Below are 17,869 nucleotides of genomic sequence, written 5' to 3' on the forward strand. Positions count from 1 at the left end.
CCATCCAGTTCCACTTCTGCAACAACTTACTCAGAGGGAATACAGTAAATGAATTACCGCCCCGCCCACTGTTCCCAACTAGTAGGGCATGGCCCTTACTCACTGCTCTCTCTGGATTGCTGCAAGCTCCTTTGTCTTCTCCTGTGGGGGGGGGGGGGGGGGGGGTGGGGAGACAAAATAAAGTATTGAAATTTCATGGACTCTTTAAAGATGCAAGTCATGATGCCCCAGGCTGAACAACTGCTTCAGCTTCCCAAATCACCTGTGGAAAACCGGCTCCCACACACATCAGTGGGTGGAACAGAAGAGATCCCCCATAGAACAGAACGCGAAACGAACTCAGTGGGTCCATTAGCATCCGCAGTGGCAGAAAGTGCAAGTTTACATTTCCAGTTGAGAACCTGCATCAAGGACAGATAGGAAATTATAGGCCAGTTAGCCTGACTTCAGAGGTTGGGAAGATGTTGGAGTCCATTATAAGGGATGAGGTTTTAGGGTACTTAGAGGCACATGATAAAGTAGGCTGAAGTCAGCATGGTTTCATAGAACATAAAACAGCACAGACCCTTTGGCCCAAGATTTTGTTCCAACCTTGTAACCTATTCTAAATCTAACCCTTCCCTTCAACATAGCTCTCCATGTTAATACATTCACATGCCTATCTAAGAGTTTCTTAAGTGTCCCTGTCTCTACCAACCCCGGCATGATGTTCCATGCATTCACTACTCTCTGTGTGGAAAAGAAACCTACCTTTGATATCCCCCCCACAACACTCTCCTCCATTCACCTGAAAATTATACTCCCTTGTATTAACCATTTCTGCCCTGGGATAAAGTTTCTGACTGTCCACTCAATCTATGCATTATCTTATAGACCTCTATCAAGTCATCTCTTATCCTCATTTGTTCCAAAGAGAAAAGCTCTAGCTCACTCAACCTATCCTCATAAGACATGCTCTCTAATCCAGCTGGAATCCTGGGAAATCTCCTCTGCACCCTTAAGACAAAATCATGCCTGACACACCTGTTGGAATTCTTAGATGAAATAACAGGTAGGATAGACAAAAGAGAGTCAGTGGATGTGGTTTAATTGGATTTTCATAGGGCCTTTGATAAAATACCTAGTGGTGTTCCACAAGGATCAGTGTTGGGGTCCATTATTTTTAACATTACATGTCAATGATATGGATGATGAAATTGATGGCTTTGTAGCCAAGTTTGCAAATGATTAAAAGTGGGGGTGCAGCTGGTGTTGAGGAAGCAGGAAGTCTGCTGAAGGACATGGACAGATTCAGAGAATGGGCAAAGAAGTGGCATTTGAAATATAGTGCAGGGAAGTGTATAAACATATTAACCTTAGCAACAGAAGTACCAAAGGACTAAAGGATAGCCAATATTGTTCTGCAGTTTCCAAAGAGGCTCCAGACATAAACCAGTGAGTCTTACATCAGTTGTGGGAAAGTTATTGGAAGATATTCTAAGGGACCGGATATATAAGTATTTTGTTGATTAAGTATAGTCAGCATGGCCTCATGCATGGTAGGTCATGTCCCAATCTTAAAGAGTTTTTCAAAGAAGTTACCTGGAAAGTGGATGAAGGCAAGGTAGTTGATGTGTTTACATGGACTTCAGTAAGGCATCTGACAAGGTCCCACATGGGAGACTGGTCAAGAAAGTTCAATCACACAGCAATCAAGATGAGGTAGTAAACTGGATTAGACATTGGCTTTGTGGAAGAAACCAGACAGTCATAGTAGAGGGTTGCTTCTCTGACTGGTGGCCTGTGACTAGTGGAGTGCCACAGGAATCGGTGCTGGGTCCTTTGTTGTTTGTCATCTATATCAATGATATGGATATAATGTGGTTAACTGGATTAGCAAATTTGCAGATGACACTGAGTGGACAGTGAGGAAGACTATCATCACCTGCAGCCAGATCTGTATCAGCTGGAAAAATGCACTGAAATGCAGACAAGTGCAAGGTTTTGCTCTTCGGTAGGACCAACCAGGGTAAGTCTTACACAGTGAATGGTAGGGCACTCAGTCTGGTAGAACAAAGGGACCTGGGAATACAGGTCCATTATTCATTGAAAGTGGTGTCACAGGTAAATAGGGACATAAAGAACGCTTATGGCACATTGACCTTCATAAATCAATTTACTGTGTATAGGATATGGGATGTTATATTGAAGTTATATAAGATGTCGGTGAAGCCTAATTTGGAGTATTTTATGTAGTTTTGGTCACCTACCTCCAGGAAAGATGAAATTTGGAAAAAGTGCAGAGAAAATTTACAAGGATGTTGCTAGGGCTGGAGGGCCTGAATTATAAGGAAAGATTGAATAGGTTAGGACTGTATTCTTTAGATGTAGAAAACTGAGAGGAGATTTGATAGAGATATACAAAATTATGAGGGATATAGATAGGATAAATGCAAGCAGTCTTTTTCCACTGATGTTGGGTGGGACTACAAATAGTCATGGGCTAACAATCAAAGGTGAGAAGTATAAGGGAACATGAGGGGAATCTTCTTCACTAAGAAGATCGTGAGAGTGTGGAATGAGCTGCCAGCACAAGTGGTGCATGTGAGCTTGATTTCAACATCTAAGAGAAGTTGAGAAATTTGGATAGTAGGGGTATGGAGAGATGGAGAGCTGTGGTGCCAGTGCAGGTCGATAGTAGTAGGCGTGACATGGACTAGATGGGCCAAAGGGCTTCTTTCTGAACTATACTTCTCTATGACTCTATAAAGAACAAAGATATAGACTCGAGAAAATCTGCAGATGCTGGAAATTCAAGCAACACACACAAAATACTAGTGGAACACAGCAGGCCAAGCAGCATCTATAGGAAGAAGTACAGTTGATGTTTTAGTTCGAGACCCTTCATCAGGATTAACAGAAAAAAGAGATAGTAGGGATTTGAAAGTGGGAGGAGAAGGGAGACACCCGAAATGATAGGAGAAAAAAAAGGAGGTGGAGGGATGAAGCTAAGAGCTGGGAAGTTGATTGGCAAAAGGGATACAAGGCTGGAGAAGGAGGAGTATCATAGGACAGAAGGCCTTGGAAGAAAGAAAGGGGTTGGGGAGCACCAGAGGAAGGTGGAGAACAGGCAAGGAGTGATTGTGAGAGGGAAAGAGAAAAAAAATATATATAAAAAATAAAAAATTAGGGATGGGGTAAGAAGGGGAGGAGGGGCATTAACAGAAGTTAGAGAAATCAATGTTCATGCCATCAGGTTGGAGGCTACCCAGATGGAATATAAGGTGTTGTTCCTCCAACCTGAGTGTGGCTGCATCGTGAAAGTAGAGGAGGCCATGGATAGACATTGGAATGGGAATGGGACGCGGAATTAAAACGTGTGGCCACTGGGAGATCCTGCTTTCTCTGGTGGACAGAGCGTAGGTGTTCAGCGAAACGGTCTCCCAGTCTGCATCGGGTCTCATCAATATATAAAAGGCCACACCGGGAGCACCAGACACAGTATACCACACCACGGACTCACAGGTGAAGTGTCGCCTCACCTGGAAGGACTGAATGGTGGTGAGGGAGGAAGTGTCAGGGCAGGTGTAGCACTTGTTCCACTTACAAGGATAAGTGGCAGGAGGGAGATCAGTGGGAAGGGATGGAGGGGATGAATGGACAAGGGAGTCGCGTAGGGAGCGATCCCTGCGGAAAGCAGAAAGTGGGGGGGAGGGAAAGATGTGCTTGGTAGTGGGATCCTATTGGAGATGGCGGAAGTTACAGAGAATTATATGTTGGACCTGGAGGCTGGTGGGGTGGTAGGTGAGGACAAGAGAAACCCTATCCCTAGTGGAGTGGCGGGAAGATCGGGTGACAGCAGATGTGCGTGAAATGGGAGAGCTGCGTTTGAGGGCAGAATTGATGGTGGAGGAAGGGAGGCCCCTTTCTTTAAAAAAGGAAGACATCTCTTTCATCCTGGAATGAAAAGCCTCGTCCTGAGAGCAGGTGTGGCGGAGACGGAGGAACTGAGAGAAGGGGATAGCCTTTTTACAAGTAACAGGGTGGGAGGAGGAATAGTGCAGGTAGCTGTGAGAGTCCATGGGCTTATAGTAGACATCAGTAGATAAGCTGTAGAGAGGGAGAGGGAGGGAGAGGGGGAGAGGGAGAGGGAGAGGGGGAGGGGGAGGGGGGAGAGAGAGAGAGAGAGAGAGAGAGAGAGAGAGAGAGAGAGAGAGAGATCAAGGAAGGGGAGGGAGGTGTCAGAAATGGACAAGGTAAATCAAGGTAAATTTGAGGGCAGGGTGGAAGTTGGAGGCAAAGTTATGGTAGTCTACCCTGAAGGTGTAAACTGTTTTGTAACCAGGGAGCAAATTCATAAATCAGAGGTGCAAAGGGACTTGGAAAACCTGTACAGGGTTCCTAAAGGTTAACTTGCAGGTTGAGCCAATGGTAAAGGCGGCAAATGTAATGTCAGCTTTCATTTGCTGAGGGCTACAGTATAAGAACAAGGATGTAATGCTGAGGCTTTATAAGGCATTGGTCAGACCACACTTGGATAATTGTGAGCTGTTTGAGGCTTCTTATCTAAGAAAGGGTGTACTGGTGATGGAGATGGTCCAGAGATTCACAACAAAGATCCTGGGTATGAAAGGGTTAACACCGGAGCATTTGATGGCAAGCCTGTATTTGCTGGAGATTAGAAGATTGGGGTGGGGGAATCTCATTGGAAACTACCAAATATCGAAAGGCCTACACAGAGTGGGCATAGAAAGGATGTTTCCATTCGTGGGAAAGCCTGGAAATCGAGTACAGCCTCAGAATACAAGGATGTCCATTTAGAACAGGGTTGAGGAAGAATTTCTTTAGCCAGAGGTTGGTGAATCTGTAGAATTCATTGCCACAGACGGCTGTGGAGACTAAGTCATCGGGTATATTTAAAGCAGAGGTTGATGGGTTTTTGAGTAGTAAGGAAATCAAAAGTTAGGGGAAGAAGGCAGGAGAATGGGGTTGAGAGGGATAATAAATCAGTCATGTTGGAATAGTTAGCAGACTCAATGGGCCGAGTGGCCTAATAGTGCTCCTATGTTTTACGGAAAGGAACGATAACAGCCTCTAATAAACCACTCTACATACCAATGTGTACCAGTCATCTTTTATATTTCCTCTCAATCATAGTGTGGGGTCTCAGCCTTAAACATCAAGTTTTACCTCCACAGATGCTGCTTGACCTACTGAGCTCTTCCAGCGATCTGTTTCTGTTCGAGATTGCAGTATCTGCAATCTCCTTTGACTGTCCCCCCCCCACCCCCACCCCCACAGGAACTTCAGCCATAACTTTTAAATACAGAGTAAAAGGATTCTTATTGATACAGAGTCTAACACATAGAAACTGCTTATGGCAATGGGTTCCATGACAAACGATTATTTCAGAATCAAGACTTCATTGCTTGTAACCCACAGGCCACTGGTCAGTATTTTCAAAAACATGGAGAAGCAGTACAAAAAATGAAGAAAGGATTTACTGGGGCAACACACACAAAATTCTGGAGGAACTCATCAGGTCAGGCAGCATCTATGGAATAGAGTAAACAGTCGACTTTTCAGGCTAAAACAATAATAAATGTTCTCTGCCCAAAATGTCGACTAGTTATTCCCCTCCATAGAGGCTGCCTGACTTGCTGAGTTCCTCCAGTATTTTGTGCGCTTTTGTTCAGGACTTCCAGCAGGTGCAGAATCTCCTGTTTTAACAATTTACTGGAATGTTACCAGTTCTGAGAAGATAGAACAATCACAGGACTAAACAGTCTACAGCTCATTTTTTCAAAAAGGCTAAAGATGAACCAAAGAAAACTACGATGCTCTGAGAGGGTTTATAGATCCAGAGCTGGACACCATCAGTCACTATTCAATATATCAGGAACTACAGAAAAGCTGCATTCTCCAAAGTGGAGCTCACTCCCACAGGATGCAGCTGGGGAAGAAAGGACATTTATATTGAAGGGGAAGCTGGATAAACACACAAGTGTTGTTGGAAAAAATTACAGTGTAACGGAATGCAATTCTGAAAAAGGAGGCAAGGATTCCAGCAGCCTAGAGATTGAGCCAGAATGTGACGAATTCAGAGCCTGCTGCCAGGGCTGCTGACTCAACACAGCTCACTACAAACTCCAGGCATTGTGTCCCAGCTCAGAACGGGCTTGTACACAGCTGTAACGCCTCCTCCGATATCAGTTCAAGGATGGCATCCATGGAAAGGAAAACAGAGATAACATTTCGTGTCAAAAACCCTTTGCCACTACTCCTTTCCACCCTTGTTACCTGGAGTTCCCAGCACTTCCTTGTATTATTACAGGTTCCCAACAAACTTCATGTCATCTCTGATTACAAATTAGATTCTGATTCATTTGCAATATTTCTGATTTTCATTGTTGAAAAATACTGAAAAACAGTTTTACAATGAGGGGTGTGGGGTGTGGAATGTGTCGGTGTTACAGTGTGGGGTGTGGAATGAGTCCGTATTGCAGTGAGGGGTGTGGGGTGTGGAATGTGTCGGTGTTACAGTGTGGGGTGCGGAATGAGTCCGTATTGCAGCGAGGGGTGTGGAATGTGTCGGTGTTACAGTGTGGGGTGTGGAATGAGTCCATATTACAGTGTGGGGTGTGGAATGAGTCCATATTGCAGTGTGGGGTGTGGAATGTTTCGGTGTTACAGTGTGGGGTGTGGAATGAGTCCATATTGCAGTGTGGGGTGTGGAATGTGTCGGTGTTACAGTGTGGGGTGTGGAATGAGTCCGTATTGCAGCGAGGGGTGTGGAATGTGTCGGTGTTACAGTGTGGGGTGTGGAATGAGTCCGTATTGCAGTGAGGGGTGTGGAATGTGTCGGTGTTACAGTGTGGGGTGTGGAATGAGTCCGTATTGCAGTGAGGGGTGTGGAATGTGTCGGTGTTACAGTGTGGGGTGTGGAATGAGTCCGTATTGCAGTGAGGGGTGTGGAATGTGTCGGTGTTACAGTGTGGGGTGTGGAATGAGTCTGTATTGCAGTGAGGGGTGTGGAATGTGTCGGTGTTACAGTGTGGGGTGTGGAATGAGTCCATATTGCAGTGAGGGGTGTGCCAATGTCACAGTGAGGGTTGTAACAATGAAAGGGGTGGCACATGTCCATGTTACAGTGAGGGGTGTGGGGTGAATGTTAGCTCTGTATTGCTCAGTTTCCTTGGACAACTGTGGCAGGGTTAATGGAACAATGGAACAGAAAGGAGCACTGACCCACATGACTGACTGGATCTGACTGGCTATCCTGAGCAGCAGACGCCGGAAGTCAGCCGGCTGAAAGGATGTGGCTGAGTGCTGAATACAGAGACTCAGCAGGAAGCCTGGAATCAGCTTGAAGTCTGTGTTCTCCTTATCCGGCGCCTCGATGATCAGGTTCAGCAGAGCATCTTCCTGCCAGAGCTGATACGTGAGCTCACATTCATTGCCGTCAGGGTCCAGAATCCTGGGCGGTACATTCCTGCCTCGAAGGGTGGTCCGTCTACTCCCAATGTCCTGGACAGGACAACCACACATCCTGCACTGCAGTTCACCGCCCGGGCCCAGGTGGAAGAGTGGAGATGGGAACCAGGCCGGCCTCTGACTGTGGCTCTGGCTGCCCAGAGTCGGGTCCTTGTACATGAAGAGGTAGTGGGCACCCATGCCCAGTAGGTCACCTGGGCTCAGTGGGGTTTCCTGGCTGATGGGCATCCCGTTGTGGGTGACTGCAGCACCTTTCCCTGGTCTTGCCAAGGTTACCAGCTCGCTGCTCTCCCCCCTGGGGCTCAACTCTCGCCGCCGCACGCAGCAGTGCCTCGGCTGGATGTCTGGGGCCGATAGATGAATGTCCACCTTCACCCGCTCTCCCTCCAGGTCCCGTGACTCCTCTGAGAGGCGGCCAAAAACGTGGCTAGTTCCACTCAGCACATGGATAACAAAATCCTGGAATCAAACACAAGAAATTCAGGGACGAGTGAGGGGGAAGTGCAATGCAGGACAGGAGTGCAGGCAAGGATGGAGGGAGGAAGTGGGGGCTTACAGCAAGCAGGAATTGGGAATGAGATGGTAGAACATTGAGCATCACAGGCTGTGGGGCTGAAGGCAATATTGGAGCACAAAGAGGTGTGAGAGAATTGTTTCTGAGAGTGGATAGGAAAAGTGGAACCAGGGAAGGGGTATAGCAGAAGTGGGTGAGGATACAGGGTGAATATGGAGGAACTGGTTAGGATACAGGGTAAGTATGCCCAAGGTGGGGAGGATACAGGGTGAATATGGGGGACGGGTGTGGATATAGGAAGGATGGATGTGAATAGAGGGTGAATATATACAAATTCTGAGGATACAGGGTAATTATGTACAAATTCTGAGAATACAGGGTAATTATGTACAAATGGCAAAGACACAGGGTAGGTATGGGAGATGGAAGTGGATACAGCATAAATAAGGGGAATAGTATGGATACAGGATGTATATGGGGTAAGGGAATGGATACCAGGTGTATATGGGGGAACATTGTGGATACAGGGTGCCTATGGGGGAATGTTGTAGATACTGGGTGTATATGGGGGCACGTTGTGGATACAGGGTGTCTGTGGGGGAATGGTGTGGATACAGGGTGTCTGTGGGGGAATAGTGTGAATACAGGCGTATCTGTGGGGGAATAGTGTGAATACAGGGCGTATATGGGGTAAGGGTGTGGATACAGGGCGTCTGTGGGGGAATGTTGTGGATACAGGGTGTCTGTGGGGGAACGGTGTGGATACAGGCATATCTGTGGGGGAATAGTGTGAATACAGGGCGTATATGGGGTAAGGGTGTGGATACAGGGCGTCTGTGGGGGAATGTTGTGGATACAGGGTGTCTGTGGGGGAACGGTGTGGATACAGGCATATCTGTGGGGGAATAGTGTGAATACAGGGTGTATATGGGGTAAGGGTGTGGATACAGGGTGTATATGGGGGAACGTTGTGGACACAGGGTGTATATGGGGTAAGGGTGTGAATAGAATGGAGCCAATGAAAAAGAAAATGCCCATCCACAATGAGAGAACATGGCAGATCTGGATCTCACTCCTTGTCTGAATGGAAGAAAGATTATAGGAAAAATGTCAACAAAATAGAGAGAGTACAGAGGAGATTTACTAGAATGTTACCTGGGTTTCAGCACCTAAGTTACATGGAAAAGTTGAACAAGTTAGGTCTTTATTCTTTGGAGCGTAGAAGGTTGAGGGGGGACTTGATAGAGGTATTTAAAATTATGAGGTGGATAGATAGAGTTGATGTGAATAGGCTTTTTCCATTGAGAGTAGGGGTGATTTAAACAAGAGGACATGATTTGAGAGTTAGGGGGCAAAAGTTTAAGGCTAACATGAGGGGGAATTTCTTTACTCAGAGAGTGGTAGCTGTGTGGAATGAGCTTCCAGTAGAAGTGATAGAGGCAGGTTTGGTATTGTCATTTAAAGTAAAATTGGATAGGTATATGGACAGGAAACGAATGGAGGGTTATGGGCTGAGTGCAGGCCAGTGGGACTAGGTGAAAGTAAGCATTTGGCACAGACTAGAAGGGCCAAGACAGCCTGTTTCAATGCTGTAATTGTTATATGGTTATATAGGGTATATAAAGGGGAGGGGTATAGATATCGGTTGAGCACAGAGGGGAGAGGTTGACGATACAGGGTGAACATGCCCGAAGTGTGAATATGGGGAGAAGTGGGTTGTGGAGAAAGCTGGTGCTGTTCCTCCCCTTCTCCTGTTCCTTGCTGGCGGATAATGGTGGTGGAGAAGAGTTGCTCTGATTTCAGTAGACATGCTCTCACCTGCCTGTAACTATATCCTTGCAGCAAGAGGAAGTAGGGGAATTCAAAGGGAGGGTGGATGGAGTACTGGGTGGAGCTGTCGTCACTGCTCTCAGTCTCCTCCTTCTCACTGCCCAAACATGACACTCCCTTGCTCCGTTCAGAGTCCAGCAATTCAGTTTGAGGACCACGGGCACTTGGCTTTGCATCCCTGGCTTTGAGGGACAGATTCAGTTCACTCACACTCCGCCAGAGTGCAAAGCTGCTTTCGATTTCTTCATCCGTCAGTGCCGAGGATGCCCTTGTTCGAGTTATTTGCAGCCTCCGAGCCTGAGCGTTGATCCCTGTGAGAATGGGCAGCAGTCAGCAGGGGAATGCTGTGGAAACCGGACTTTGTGGAGCATTAACACATCACAGGACAGACGTCACAGCCATGAATTGGACTGGTTAGGTTCAATTCCATTCACAGTTCATTAAAGAATACCACAGGTCCCAGACCAATCCAGGCTCAGAATGCCAAATCCTCCTTCCATAACCATCCCCCAGTGACACCACACTGATCCCTTGCTATTCTCTATACCAGCAACCTTTTACCTGCTGTCACTGTGTCTTTCTCCTTTGCTGCAAATTCTTCCACGTCCACTTTGCGGCGGATTTCAAATCTCCGGACAAACCCCTCCTTTGGTTTCCAAAGCGATTGCAAAATGAGAGGCTTCTCACAGTTGCTTACAACCCTAAAGCATTCCGTCTTCCATTGGTGGTCCTCATCCAAACACCCAATCACGTCACAGAGCACATAGTCCCCGGCAGAGCTCTTTTCCAGAGAGTATCTGAATAATAACAAGGACATTCCATTTTATCATTCACCACACTGCCCCATCACACACTCCCAGGACAGTGACACCGCAGGTTAGACACAAAGTAAAGTCCGCACATTCGTTTAGCAGTTAGCATAACGCTTTGCAGTCCCAGCAGCCAGGGTTCAATACCCGCCGCTGTCTGTATGGTGTTTCTACATTCTCCTGTGACCATGTGGGTTTCCTCCAGGTGCTCTGTAATTGGTCACATAGATATAATAAGGTGGAACAGACTTATTGTGCTAGAATGGTCTGTTATCATGCTGTGTCTCTGTTGGTCACAAAGGTGTAATTGGACAGTGCAGCCTCACTGAGCCAGAAAGCCCTGTCACCATACTGAATCACTACTGGTCACAAGGGTGTAATTGGTCATGGAGGGCTCGTTGGCCTGTTACTGTGCTGAACCACAAGGGTGTAATTGGTCATGGCAGGGTAGGCTTGTTGGGCCAGAAGCCCCTGTTACCATGCTGTACTTCTAAATAAAATAAAATAAAGCTCTCTATGCTGTCTCAATATTATAGGGTGGAATGGTTGCAAAGTGGTTGGCATAATGCTTTACAGCCCTAGCTGTAAGATCAGGGTTGAATTCCCACCATGAATTCTCCCCACAAGTGTGTGAGATTCCTCCACGTGCTCTGGTTTCCACCCACACATTAGGGCTAGTGAGTTGTGGGCGTGCTATGTTGGTGCTGGAAGCATGGTAACACTTGCTGGCTGCCCCCAGTACATCTTTAGACTGTGGATCGTTAATGCAAAACAATACATTTCACTGTATGTTTTGAATACATGTGACAAATAAAGCTCATCTTTAACCTTTTACCTTCACTCCCATGGTAAGCTCAGTGAAGTTTACACACAGAGTAAATCTCTCTACCTGGTCTCATCATACACTCCCAGAGTAGAGATAGAATAAATCTCCCTCAACATTAGTCCATCATACACTTCCAGGGTAGAGAAAGACCCATCAAGGAAAGTACTAAGCCAATGGGATTCACTGAACATCTCTGGTTGGAGCATGAAACTGCTAGAGAACGTGGTGGTGAGAGGAAAAGAGCAAACAAGAGGAGGCTACTTCCAACCACACTTGCTGGTGGGCAAGAGGAAAAGAAGAGAATTTAATTCTTGGAAGGTAGCACGTTTTATAAAATTGGAAGGTGTGCAGAGCAGCAGAGCTGGGAGGAGTACTGCTGAGGGTTGTAGGGGTGTGGCTGCAAGTCCAATGGAAAGGGCAAATACAGTGACTTCCAAGTTTAACACAGACGTTGGTAGGAGTGCCATTCTGGCATCTGGAAACCAGGGTGATTCTTCCCCCAGTAGATTCTCCAAAGGGGATCGTCCCACTTTACATTGGGGACCTTAGCTAAGATATAGAATATACATAGAACAGTACAGGCTCTTCAGCCCATATTGTTCTTCTGCTGACCTACTCTAAGATCAATCTAATTCTCCCCCCCCCCCCCCCGCCCCAAATAGCTTTGGGAAAAAGTCACTGGCTGTCCACTCAATTGATGCCTCTTTTCATCTTATACACCTCTGGCCTGTCACCTCTCATCCTCCTTCGCTCTAAAGAAAAAAGCCCGAGCTCGCTCAACCATCCCACAATCCATATGTCCCATGTAATAGATTTCAGAATTAGAATCAGCTTTAATATCACTGGCAAATGTCATGAAGTTTGCTTTTTTGGCAGCAGCACTTTGCAATACATGACAATAAAAAAACTATAAACTACAATAAGTAGGTATAAATTAGTGCAAAAAGAGAACAAAAAAAAAATAGTGAGGTAGTGTTCATGGGTTCATTGTCCATTCAGAAATCTGATGGCAGAGGGGAAGGTGGTGTTCCTGAAACATTGAGTGTGTCTTCAGACTCCTGTACCACCTCCTTGATGGTAGCAACAAGAAGAGGGCATGTCCTGGGTGATGGGTTCCTTAATGATAGGTGCGGCCTTTTTGAGGCATCACCTTTTGAAGGTACCCTCAGTGCTGGGGAGGCTAATGTCCATGATAGAACAGGCTGAGTTTACAACTTTATGCAGCTTTTTCCAATGCTGTGCTGCGTCCCCTCCACACCAGATAGTGATACAACCAGTTAGGATGCTCTCCGTGGTACTTCTGTAGAAATTTGCGAGAGTCTTTGGTGATATATCAAGTAGCTTCAAACTCCAAATGAAATATAGCCACTGTCATGCCGCCTTTGTTACTGTATCAACATGTTGGACTCAGGAGAGATCTTCAGAGATGTTGACACCCAGCAACTTGAAACTGCTCACCCTTTCCATTGCTGATTCCTTGATGAAGACTGATGAAGACTTGATGAAGTTGTTTTCCCTCAACTTTCCCTTCCTGAAGTCCTCAATCAATTCCCTGGTCTTACTGGCATTGAGTGTGAGATTGTTGCGAGATCTCTCAACCAGCTGATCTATCTCGCTCTTATACACCTCCTTGTCACCATCTGAAGTTTTGCCAACAATAGTTATGCCATTGGCGAATTTACAAATGGCATTTCAGCTGTGCCTAGCCAACACAGTCATGGCCGTAGAGAGAGTAAAGCAGTGGGCTAAGCGTCCATCCTTGAAGTGCACCTGTGTTGGTTGTCATTGAGATCATCTACACAGATGCCGGTCTCCTGGTGAGGAAGTCGAGGATCTAGTTGCAGAGAGGTACAGAGGTCCAGGTTTTGGAACTTCTTGATGGTGTTGAGCTGTAGTCAATAAACAGCAACTTGACATAGCTATTACTATTGTCTAGGTGATCGAAGGCCAAGTAGAGAACCAGTGAGATTGCATCCGCTGCAGACTTACTGTGGCAATAGGCAAATTGCAGCAAGTCCAACCTCTCAAAACACTTCATCACAGTAGATGTGAGAGCCACTGGGCGAAAGTCATTGAGGCAGCTCACCCTGCACTTCTTGGGTACTGGTATGATCATTGGCCCTTTGAAGCAGGTGGGAACCTCTCACTGCAGCAGTGAAAGTTTGCCAAGATTGTAGATGCCCCTGAACACTCCCACCAGTGGGTTGGCAGTTTTTCAGAACCCTACTAGGTACACCAATAGGGTCTGATGCCTTGAGTTCAACCTCTTGAAAGATGTTCTGGTATTGGCCTCTGAAACAAGAGATCACAGGGTCACCAGATGCTGCCAAGAATCACACAGGTGTAGTTTTATTCTCCTTTTCAAAGTGTGCATAGAAAGTGTTGAGCTCATCTGGGTGTGAAGCATAACTGCCATTCATATATCAGGTGTTGCTTTGTAAGAAGTAATGGCCTGCAAACACTGCGAGAGCTGATATGCATCTGATTCCCTCTTTCACCTCAAATCATAATTGTTCTCTTGTTCTTAAAATAGCCTTCCACAGGTTGTACCTAGACTTGCATAGTTCTGGAAAATCGGTCTTGAATGACAGATCGAGCCCTCAGACCATGAATCTCCTGCTTCATCCATGGCTACATCTGGCATGTTTTGAAAGGCACACACTCATCCACACAGGTTGATGAAGTCGATGACAACTGTGGTGTATTTATTTAGATTTGAAGATGTATCCCTGAATATTGTCCAGTCCATTGACTCAAAGCGTGACTCATTGACTGTAACCACTCCCCTGCCTCCAATGACCAGAGCCAAGTCTGCAAGTCCACAAGTCAGCTGAGGAATTTAAAGGCCCAATAGTCTGTGAATATCTGTGAGTCCACTGGGAAATTTAAAGGCCCAATAGTCTGTGAATCACTGTGTCCACTGGGAAATTTAAAGGTCCAATTGACTGTGAATCACTGTGTCCACTGGGAAAGTTAAAGGCCCAATAGTCTGTGAATCACTGTGTCTACTGGGGAAGTTAAAGGCCCAATAGTCTGTGAATCACTGTGTCCACTGGGAAAGTTAAAGGCCCAATTGTCTGTGAATCACTGTGTCCACTGGGAAAGTTAAAGGCTCAACTGTCTGTGAATTACTGTGTCCGCTGGGAAAGTTAAAGACACAATTGTTTGTGAATCTATGAGTCCACTGGAAGAAGACAGCCTATCCTGGGGTTAGAGGACTGTGTTTGTGGGAGGGAGGAAAGGGGCTTGTTTTGGTGTTGTTGTTTGTTGGTATGTTGTGTTTTGTGTTGTTCTGCTGAATATTGTGAGCATACTACGTTAGTGCCAGAATGTGTGGCAACACTTGCAGGCTGTGCTGGTTGTCGAAGCATTTTACTGTATGTTTTGACACACATGTGCAGGGACAACGTTCATCATCTGCAAAGAAAAGCTCCCTCTGCATTCTCCCATCAACGTGCCTTTGCTGAATCCACTACTGCCTCACTGTAATATTACGTGGCGCCTCTGAGTGTGAGTTTAGCAGTTTACTGCCAGGTCTAGCTTCCATCATATACTAATAAGCCAGGAATGTGAGGCTGGCCAAAGCCATTCCCCATGGGAACCCAACCAGAACTGCCTGCGTCTCAGCTTTCTCCAGTCGCAGAGTCTGGTTGTTCTTTACTGCATACTTTTCAATAATACTCAGCTCAGAAATCAACTTCCTTAAATCCAGTCAGGAATGCTTGACAGCAGTGAATAAAGAACCCTGTCGGCCTTTGAGCACAGAGAGACGTGAATACTGAATGTGCTGTCGGGACATCACTGCACTTTAGACCATGAAACATAGGAACAGAATTATGCTATTCAGCCCATTGAGTCTGCTCCACCATTTCCAGATCCCATTCCACCATATCCCTTAATGCCCTGACCAATCAGGAATCTATCTTCCACTATGAATATAACCATGGCCTTGGCCTCCACCGCAGTCTATGGCAGAGCATTCCACAGATTCACCACTCTTTGACTAAAATATTTCTTCCTTACTTCTGCTCTAAAAGGCTGCCCCTCAATTGTGAGGCTGTATCCTCCAGTTCTGGATACCCCCACCAAAGGAAACATCCTCTCCACATCCACCTTTTCTAATCCTTTCAACTTTCAGTAGGTTGCAATGAGATCCCCCTGCTTTGTTCGAAATTCCAGTGAGTACAGGCCCAAAGCTGCCAAACACTCCTCATACGTTAACTCTTTCATTCCCAGATTCATCCTCGTGAAACTCCTCAGGATTCTCTTCAGTGACAATACACCCTTTCTGAGGTAAGGGGCCCAAAACTGTTGACAATACTCCAAGTGCGACCTGACGAGTGTCTTATAAAGCATCAGAATTATCTCTTTGATTTTATATTCTATTCCCCTTGAAATAAATCCTAACATTGTATTTGCCTTCTTTACCACATACTCAATCTGTGAACAATTCCATTTCTAAATCATTGACAAGCAATGTGAAAAGTAGATCCCAAACTGGCCCCTGAGGAACACCACTAGTCACCAGCAGCAAATCCAAAAAGGTCCCCTTTATTCCCACTCGCTGCCTCCTGCCTGTCAGCCATTCCTCTATCCATGCCAGTATCTTTCCTGCAACACCATAGGATTTTATCTTGTTGAGCAGCCTCATTTGAGGCACCTTATCAAATGCCTTCTGAAAATCTAAGTAAGTGACATCCACTGCCTCCTCTTTGACAACCCTGCTTGTTACTTCCTGGAAGAATTCAAACAGATTTGTCAGGCAAGATTTCCCTTCACAGAAACCATGCTGACTTCAACTTATTTTATCATTAGTCTCCAAGTACCCCAAAACCTCATCCTTAATAATGGACTTCAACACTTTTCCAACCACTGAGGTTAAGCTAACTGGCCTATAATTTTCTCTCTTTTGTCTTCCTCCCTTCTTAGACTGGAGTGACATATGCAATCTTCCAGTCCTCCAGGACCATGCCAGAATCAAGTGATTCTTGAAAGATCATGACCAATACATCTATTATCTTTTCAGCAACCTCTTCCAGGATTTGAGGATATAGTCCATCTGGTCCAGGTGACTTATCCACCTTAACTCCTTTCAGTTTGCCTCGCACTTTTTTCTTTGTAATAGCAATGGCACACACTCCTGCTCACTGCCACTCACAGACCCCTGGTTAACAGCTAGTGTCTTCCACAGTGAAGACTGATGCAAAGTACCTATTAAGCTCACCTGCCATTTCTTTGTCCCCATTACTACCTCACCAGCATTATTTTTCAGTGGTCCAGTATCAATTCTAACCTCCCTTTTATTCTTTATGTAACTGACAAAACTTTTAGTATCCTGCTTTATATTATTGGCTAGTTTGCCCTCATACTTCATCTTTTCCCTTCTCATAGCTTTTTTAGTTACTTTCTGTTGGATTTTAAAACCTTCCCAATCATCCAACTTCCCACTCACTTTTGCTACTTTATATTCCCTTTCCTTAGCTTTTATGCAGTCCTTAACTTCTCCTGTCAGCCATAGTTGCCCCGCCATGCCTTTTGAGAACTTCTTCTCCTGTTAGACATACCTATCCCGCGCCTTGTAATCTATTCCCAGAAACTTCAGCCACCTCTGCTCTGCTGTTATCTCCTGCCAGTATCCCCCTCTAATCCACCTGGGCAAGCTCCTCTCTCAAGTCTCTGTAATTCCCTTTACTCCATTGCGATACTGAAACATGTGACTTACGCTTCTCCCTCTCAAATTGCAGAATGAATTCAATCATTTTATGATCACTGCCTCCTAACGGTTCCTTTACATTAAGCTGATTAATAAAGTCTGGCTTATGACACAACACCCAATCTCAGATAGCCTTTTCCCGAGTAGGCTCGAGCACAAGCTGCTCTAAATAAAAAGCCATTTTGTAGGCATTCAATAAATTCCCTCTCTTGTAATCAGACACCAATCTAATTTTCTCAATCCCCTTGCATATTGAAGACCCCATTACAATTGTGTCATTACCCTTATTACATGCCCTTTCCAGTTCCCTTTGCAATCTCAACCCCACATCTTGACCACCATTTGGAGGCCTATATATGATTCCCATGATTTTTTTTACCTTTGCAGTTTCTTAACTCTACCCACAATAATTCGACATTTTCTGACCCTGAGTCACCTGTTTCTAAAGATGTAATCCTATCTCATACCAATAGAGCCACACTTTGTAGCAGGGTGATGTGTGGTAACCCAGCCTGTCTGTTCAACCATGCTGAATCCTGCTGAGGTCACAGATCTGAGGAGATGCCTTCTGTCACTTCCTGCTTTGTTGGAGGTTTGTGTGTGTGAGTGGGTAGGTGGGTGATAAAGGAGCTTGTTTTGCTGTTATTGTTACTTTGTTGTTCTGCTAAATGTTGTGGGCATGCAATGTTGTCACTGAAATGTGT

The 17,869-nt window shown here is 45.7% G+C and overlaps 1 protein-coding gene across 5 annotated transcripts in view; it reads right to left on the bottom strand.

Annotated features, from left to right (window-relative positions):
* LOC132379868 (ras-associating and dilute domain-containing protein-like) overlaps positions 1 to 17,869 on the bottom strand; it is a 106,335-nt gene that overhangs the window by 74,006 nt on the left and 14,460 nt on the right. For all 5 annotated transcript variants that reach the window (XM_059948155.1, XM_059948154.1, XM_059948156.1 and 2 more), the window contains exons 3-6: positions 10,379 to 10,614; positions 9,806 to 10,128; positions 7,228 to 7,932; positions 104 to 141 (exon numbers count right to left, since the gene is read on the bottom strand). In XM_059948155.1, the coding sequence (XP_059804138.1) occupies positions 104 to 141; positions 7,228 to 7,932; positions 9,806 to 10,128; positions 10,379 to 10,614 (1,302 nt within the window). The remainder of the gene's footprint in view (positions 1 to 103; positions 142 to 7,227; positions 7,933 to 9,805; positions 10,129 to 10,378; positions 10,615 to 17,869) is intronic.

This window comes from Hypanus sabinus, chromosome 23, assembly GCF_030144855.1.
Source record: "Hypanus sabinus isolate sHypSab1 chromosome 23, sHypSab1.hap1, whole genome shotgun sequence".
Taxonomy (NCBI): Eukaryota; Metazoa; Chordata; class Chondrichthyes; order Myliobatiformes; family Dasyatidae; genus Hypanus; species Hypanus sabinus.